Genomic DNA, 8,425 nt, shown 5'->3' with positions numbered 1-8,425 from the left:
TATATATATATATATATATATATATATATATATATATATATATATATATATATATATATATATATATTTTGAGCATATTGTAATATCGTTGACATTTTGAAATGTCAAGCAAAAATATTCGATATAAAATAATAAAAGTACAAGGTTTTGGTAATTATTTATTCTAATAACTATCCACTTATAGAAAACTCCAAATTAAAGAAACTATAACTATTCTAAACAGGACTTAAATTTATGATTATTAGTTAATTATTTATTCTAATAACTATCCACTTATAGAAAACTCCAAATAAAAGAAAGTATAACTATTCTAAAAAAGACTTGAATTTATAATTATTAGTTTCCAACTTCCCATATAGATGAGCCTTTCCAGATCCAGTACAAGACGACAAATTAACTACATTTAAAAACATATAATAAGAAGAAACGCAGTAAAAAGTAACACGAGCATAACTTGTCCTCCGGCGGAAGCTGCGGATTCTACCAAGTCAATGCTTCCAGGCGAAACCATCTCACCAGTCGTAAGGTCAACCATCACATTACCACCCAGCTCCAGTTGATGCTTAGATGATCCGACCCAGTACTTGAATCTATAATTAATAACCACGGCGATCCTAATATTCAGTGCCTGTATCCGACCCACCATCTCCTTACGAGTCTCTGCCAACGTAGATGGCAGCTGGAGGTGGTCTTTGAGCAGGGATCTCACATGATCAGTCTTTACAAGATCTTGGATGTGCTCTTCTGGGTCGACCACCACCGTAGATGGAAGTTGGAGGTCGTTCCCCATGAATGATTTGATATGCTTCGTCTTGCCATTACCTTGGTAAAAGGCTGCCAGAGTGCCTGCCCAAACATATTTCTGGTAGGGATCATCGTATGGGTAATAAAAGAAGGCGATGCTTAATGGGTCTTCGTAGTATAGACCGATTGCCTTATTCATATTTCTTAGTTTAAGATCAAAATAGATGTTTTCGGCTGTATGGTTTGAGGAGTAGTTGAAGGCTGGAACTGAGAATTCCTCTATAGAGAGTTTTGGGGGATTCGGATATGAGTAGAAACATAAAAGGACGATTATCACGACAGCTACTAACATATTGAAAGTGCCGATAGTAAAATTGTAGCTCATCTTGACACAGGGAGTGTTTAACAATTTTAGTGGATGAAACTTAGAAAGGCTTACTGTATAACCCAGTCGTTATTCTTATTCGTTCGTAAATACATTACATTAATGGTCCCTCTATTTTAAAAAACGATACATGTTCAGTCCATAACCTTTTTTTTATGAGGATACTACTTATGGTTTGGAATTCTTACATGATCAGCATATTAACCATTTAAAATGAGTGTTAAACCTTTTCGATTTGATTTTATATCTATTTTGGTTAATAATATTTTATAATATTATTTAATATAAAACGACCACACCATATCCCCTCCAATCCCTTCCTCTTCGTTCTCACATCACTTGCCGCTACCACCACCTCCATTACTTTCCACTGTCCACTCGCACCATCTTCATGAAAAAATACCAATTTTTTGGGACTTTGTTTATTTTCTGTGTTTGAAAAAGACACATAAACACAATAAACAGACCCAATTAAAAAAATATCAACATAAACACTTAAAAAAAATTTGAACCATGCTACAAGAATCTCTTATTGGAAATACAATGAAAATTTCAATTGGTGGATGTCGTGGTAATCATTACAATAAAATCAGGTTCGCAATAGTCACCGATCATATTGTACAATTACCACTAAAAAAGTAAAAAAAAACAAATCACAACACAATATTCGAGGAATCTGAATCGTGCTTCAAGAACCTAGCTTATGAATACAAGAAGGTATGATAAAAATACAACACAAAAATTTGTGTTTCCAACAAAATTAAGAGCATCACCGACTCATTCTTATTTTTCATTTTTTTCCATTATTCTCCAACTCTTTCCTATCTAATCCTCATTTTGGAAGATATACATAATATTACATCAAATATGGTATTATATTTTTCATTTTCCCAAAATGAGGATGAATTTTCTGTTGTTGGTTCTAGTCTCTTTGTTTATATATTTATACATTTCTAGTTTATTTTTACCTACCAATTATAATTTAAATATAATATTTAATACATATAGTATTTTGTTATATATTAAATTGTATTAATTAATTATAAATATAAAGTTTGTTTTTTGTTCATAAAATTCATATAAAAAGTTAAATATATATTGGAATTTTAAAAAATAATAGCCTATTTACAAAAACTTATAAGTGTGTTATAAATATAATCTTATTTATTTAATATTATTGTAATGAAAAAATATAGATTATATATTTGTTTAAAGCAAATTAGTATAAGTGGTGTCTTTCACAATCTATGTAAGTTGGAAGAATGAAATATTGAAGAATATAATTTTTGGGGTAAAAACCGGATAAGAAATGGAATAAATTTGGAGATGAAACACTATTTATCCCATTTTTTATTCTATTTTTGGGTGAATATGGAAATGGTTTGGAGATTGTGTAAGTGCAAGTCAAGAAGGCAACTTAAAATGACTACTTAAAAGGACTCGGTGTTATTTTTTTCAACAATGCCAATAAAATCAATTTATTTTCAACAATCAGATTATTGTTAGTGATGGTAAAAGAAATCAAAGAAGGTACGTGATAACCCTCTATTTGTGTGTGTGTGTTGAACCCTTGAACATTGCCTAGAAACACACTAAAATAAGGATCCAAAAAAATTACTGTGTTATGTTGATCCCTCTCATTATGTGTAGCCTCTAGAAAAATAATACGACCTACCTGATTATTAGTCCTTGTTGTGTATCTATTTTTTTAGGTTCTCTGGCAAAATCTTCACATACAATGGTTTAAAATTAAGGCTCGTGACGAAGGTTGTTTATTAGGGCTTAGGATGGAGGCTTGATTGGTAAGGTTTTTAGGTGGCCTCATTTCATGGTTTTGATGGAAGTGGAAGAATCTGGTGGTGGTTGTCGAATAAGTGAAGAAGCGGAGGGAAGCAACTAGGTCTAATGATGACGTTTGGGACTATTTATGTAACTTTGTAAATATATTTATACACATAATTTTTTTAGACTGAATTAAGAAAATTATTAAATTTGGGACTTTAAATCTAAATTTTTAAAAAATCATCTCTTAACAATTCTATTCGTTTTTTAGGTTTGAATCTTTTAGATAATAACACTAAAGCAAGGTCATTGTTTTAGATAATAGGAATTTAGACTAAAATGACCACAAAGTCTCTACTTTGGTTTGATTTAGTCACTAAAGATTTGAACATGCTAAATTAGACTTTAAACCTACTATAGCAAGTTTAATTAGACTTTAAACCTACTATAGTAGGTTTTAAATTGGATTTAGGATTAATTACATAATTGACTATTCAAGTTACAAAAATTTTACCATTTAACAATCAAAGTGGAATTTTATAATTTTTTTGTATATACTCTCGCCCCTCCCCACATCCCCCTTCTCTCTCTCTCTCTCTCTCTCTCTCTCTCTCTCTCTATATATATATATATATATATATATATATATATATATATATAATACACACACACACACACTAGGCGTAATCCGGCACGTTACACAGGAAAACAGTTATACAGTTAAAAGAGTTATGGATAAAAGTTTATATCAACAACGTAAACCAAGAATTTGGATATTAAGAGTGTAGATATAGTCAAAATAAGAAATAGTTATTTGTAGATAATTGTTTAATGTATAAAGTTGTACTTCCTAAAGTATAATATAAAACAAAAATTAAAATTGAACTCTGCGAGTTTCGTTTGTTGAAAATGATTCATTATTAAAAATATATAAAACTAAAAATTTAACCTCATAGCTCAATAGTTGGATCCCTGTTCATCCAATCGATTGCAACTAAAATAAAAAGGACGAATAAAGAAGCCATATCCATATAGACCTTTGAATTATTCTCTTGATCTTAATGAAAAGAGAGTGCCAAGAGTCCAACATAGAGATCCTCATTTATAGTTGCACCCAAGAAGAAGATAAGAAACATCCGACACCCAACCAACAAACACCTAGAACATTAACCGAAGAAACCATTTTGCCAACAGGACGCACAACGCCAGTTATAAGACATATGTGTCCTAGTTTACTTGAAGAAAAGAAAAAGTCCTAGTGTGGGGTATTTTCATATGGCCTTATTTATGCATATATTTTTGCAACATCATGTATATTTAATCCGTATTTTGCTGTAATTAAAGATGAAAGGTGGTTATTATGATTATAATTGTAATTTTGTTAATAACAAAAATTATGGAGAAAAAAACAAGAAATAGAGTTATATACTAAGTTGGAGTGTAAGAAGCTTACAAAGTGCGAAATCAAAGAGTTACTTGTTGTGCGCATTTTCAGTACTAGACGCGTTGATCAAATAAATTTTTGTTATCTGATGAATCTTGAAGAACCTAACATTTTGGGGAAGCAAAGTAAAATGCGAGATGTTTATTATCCATACATGCCGTGTAATTAAGGTTGTCTATGAAAAGTATAAATAGCCTTTCCTCTATCACCATTGCATCTAACAACGACAATAAGTAACAAATGGAGTGATTTGAGAGTCCATAAGGCATTTTGAAGGCCGAAAGGATAACATCAGGAATTCGGAGGATCAAGTGCATAATCATTAGGGATTCATTTGGTTTGATTAATTTTCTATATGTAGCATTCTATTCGGATTTCCTTATGTTCTTTTTGATTTTGGGCTAAAAATCCTTTTGCTTTTGGTGAGGTGTAGATGAACCCTAAAATCATGGTTTGATTTCTATTTGGATATTGGAAGTTTAATTTATTATGTTTTATCAACCAAAGATCCTTATATATTGATGTTTGGATCCTTATTCCGTATTGAGTTAATATTATCCACTCTAACTATGTTTACTTGAATCATAGGTGATTGTGACCATTGACAATTATGACTAGTGATAGACAGAATCCTAGGGTTAGGTTAATAATCTAATGAACCTTAATGTGTTGCTTTACGTTGGTTGACCATTATGTAAACCAATTAATTTTCATGGCCATTGAGATTAATTAAAAGATCAAAATTTGAATGATATGAACTAAAAACTGATAATATGGGTTAGTTAATATCATCACAATTGAGGTAATGTAATTATCATCATTAAGGTTAGAATCGGATCAAGAGGATAAGCAACCTAGGAATTGGTGAATAATGAACTAAATATCCATTGCACGACTGAGAAACCAACTATAAAGGTAGTAATCGAGTATGTGTAAGAGTACCTTTATTTATCTGCTTCCAAATCAGTTTTCTTATATCCTATTTACTTGTGTTTGCTAATGTTCTTAGTCTATTATTTCAGATAAATTCCCCCATTTACTTAATTGTTTTTGGTTAATTAGCAATTAGATTTTATGAACTGAATCATCTCCTCTCTTTGGACAACATGTACCTTCTCCTCTAGGGTTAGATAACATGTACCTCAGTTATACTAGTATAAGATTAGATACACTCTCTAGTTGTGTAATAGTCCAGAGTTCTAGTAAAATCGTTTATAAATTTAAAAAGAAGAGCTAATTTACACATCAATCATGAAACCACATGGAACATTTTTGTAATTTAGTCTAAGTTATAGAATTGATATTTAAACCAATAGGGTGCATATATAGGTGTTAAGCCACACAAATTGTGTCATGCTTTTGTCTAACATGATACTGCTGAGTTGTTTTATGAAACACAAACACAACAGAACACAACGTCGTTATTTTACCAACACGAAAACAATTGAATTATGTAAATATGGCATAACAATACAAAGATAGCCTGCAATAACGATTAGTTTATTTAATTCATAGGTAATCACATAAAACACATCAAACACTACAAACCCATGTTAATATCGTCTGAATTTCGTGTCAAATTTTGAACACAAACGCAAGAGGACAGAACATGTTTTTAACACTAGACATGAACACAAATTGACATTTGAATTTCATCCAAATTTTGTTTCGTGCCTTTTATTTTTTTATCATGTCGTGAAATGGTTTGAGAAAAAGCCAAAACCAAATAGCCAAACCGAACTAGATGATGCTTGGGTTAGTTAGTTTAATATATTTTGTTTTTGGGTAATTTTGCTTAGTTTACGGAATAAAAATGACCTTATTTGCTTATAACATATCCATATTTGTTAAACCAAATAAACAAAGTTATCAATTTAATAATTTTTTTTTAGTATAATAAATTAATATTGAATTTCATTACTTCTCAAAATGTTTTATTTAACATACTACTTAATAATTAACAACTAAACTAATTTATATTTATGTTTTATATTATATTAAATATTAAGCAAATTAAACGAATATATAATAATAAAGTAAAATTGATCATATACATTGCTAAAGTGATACCTTATTCGGTTTATGTCGTAAAACCGAACCGAATAAACCGAAGCAAATAATCAAAAAACCGATAAAACCAACTCTTGTTAGGTTGGGTTACGGTTAATATTTAGATGTTAAAAAACTTATTAATCCTATTACTGATTTAACTTATCGAATAACACCCTGCTACCGATTCACAACTTAATTAGACGGACATAAAAAAACAAATGAAAATAATTGGAAAGCTAACCAACAAGCGCAATAAAAAACAAAATGGAACAGAAGAGACAAAGGAACTGTCATTAGCCATTTCACAACTCCCCACTTATTCGACCCAGAAGCATACTTCATTTCAACGGTCTTTAACACAGATGTCCCAGTGTTGTCGTTAACCTCCACACCAGATCGGATCATCAGATGGGACTTCGTGTTCTCAAATAACATGAACTTTATATTCGCCTCCAAATCTACTATGAAATCGATCACTTTAGCTGAACCATACAGAGAAACATGCGTCTCACCCAGTCTCCTTCGTTGTTCAGTAGTCGAAAACAAGTCTTGAACCACAACTGATAGTTGGATCTGTTTAACCTCCTCGCTCCCTTGATAAAAGCCTTGAATGGCACATTGTCCGATAGTAACATTGCTGCTTGCTGATTTGGTTGGTGGCAAATAAGTTATGGTGAGATTTAGAGGATCCTCGTAGTAAATGCCTATCAACGAGTTTTCATTCTTGATTCTCAGGTCCAAATAGATTGTGGCGTTGTTTGTCAACGAATTGGAAACAACATTAAAATTATCAAGGTAAATGGTGGGACGGTTATGGGATAGAAGTAGGACTGTAAGGTAATAGGTAATACCGTATAGACATAGTTGTATGTATGTGAGTATCCATGAAAGTCCATCCATCAGGAAGTGTAAAGAGAATAAGATGGGAAAGTTAATGACAACAGAAATTAATCTTTTTTTTCCTTTATAGAGAAGTACTTGAGTATATACCATTCCTGCATAAACCAGTGTGTTTATTGTTTAATAAAGAAATAGACTAGACTAAAAAGTATTGTCCTTAGACTATATGCAAGCCCTAAGCCCATACCTTTACATCCCAAAACAGTCCCTGTACTATCTTTCAGTTAATTATAGAAAGGAAGCTTCTATACAAGTGGTTTCTTTCAAACTATTTGTTAACTTGTACATGGCTATCATCGAAGTAGTAAAAAGTATAATTTCACTTATGTTTATCCTTACGGGTTCGCTAAAAAAACACTCTATATTGCAATATGGACACCCTAAAACATCGAAGTTTGAAACCCAAATTCAAATAAGTAGATCCAAAATTATAATATTGGAAAACGAAAAGTCAAAACACTTATTGAAACCCAATTATATACAACCAACTTGGAATTGAATAAAGAAAGCCAGGATTATATATGTAATTTATATCCAAAAAATAATAATTTATTGAACTAGTTGTAAAGCATCATGTAAACAATTCAACAAGTTGGAGTTTTGCTTTGAATATTACAAAGTTTTATTTCGTTAACCATTTTAAGTCGACATAGACGACTGAAGTATTTTAATCGATCTGAAATACATATTTGGGTCCACTTTTCTACCAGTGTATCTTCAATTTCAACTAACTCATCATTCAACATGAATACCATTAACATTTTTGTATTTGAAATACGAATGAATAAGAATAAAAGAGTGGTAATGTAATTAAGATAGATTAAAGTTGGAAGAGACTTATCATACAAACATGAATAAAACGAAGAACAAAAGAACATTTTATCTAACTGCTAGCATAAGCTTTTACTAATTATGACATTAAAAACAAGAGAAATTTGCTAATTTTGCCAAATTTGCTAATTAATATGTTCAAAATATTAAAAAATAATAAGAAAAACAATTTAAACAAAATAGCCACTATAATTGCAGATGGTTAGATCTCATATGCAATTATGACATTTTATATTGTATTTGGTGGGGTCAATCTTGTATTTGGTGAGTCAATTTGCTATTTCCTT

The 8,425-nt window shown here is 30.7% G+C and overlaps 2 protein-coding genes across 2 annotated transcripts; both read right to left on the bottom strand.

The window, feature by feature from the left end:
• Window positions 1-403: 403 nt before the first annotated feature.
• Window positions 404-1,129, bottom strand: LOC111880448 (uncharacterized). The gene has a single exon (XM_023876882.1). It carries the CDS (start codon window positions 1,127-1,129, stop codon window positions 404-406), a length of 726 nt encoding a protein of 241 aa, XP_023732650.1.
• A 5,470-nt stretch (window positions 1,130-6,599) lies between these two features.
• Window positions 6,600-7,307, bottom strand: LOC111880449 (uncharacterized). The gene has a single exon (XM_023876883.1). The coding sequence runs from the start codon at window positions 7,305-7,307 to the stop codon at window positions 6,600-6,602; it is 708 nt and encodes a 235-aa protein (XP_023732651.1).
• Window positions 7,308-8,425: the final 1,118 nt, after the last annotated feature.

Source organism: Lactuca sativa, chromosome 6 (genome assembly GCF_002870075.4).
Source record: "Lactuca sativa cultivar Salinas chromosome 6, Lsat_Salinas_v11, whole genome shotgun sequence".
NCBI lineage: Eukaryota > Viridiplantae > Streptophyta > Magnoliopsida > Asterales > Asteraceae > Lactuca > Lactuca sativa.
This window is presented reverse-complemented; position numbering and strand designations above follow the sequence as displayed.

Coding starts and splice junctions, on each gene's coding strand:
- LOC111880448 (XM_023876882.1), bottom strand. CDS start 1,129: ATGAGCTACAATTTTACTATCGGCACTTTCAATATGTTAGTAGCTGTC.
- LOC111880449 (XM_023876883.1), bottom strand. CDS start 7,307: ATGGATGGACTTTCATGGATACTCACATACATACAACTATGTCTATAC.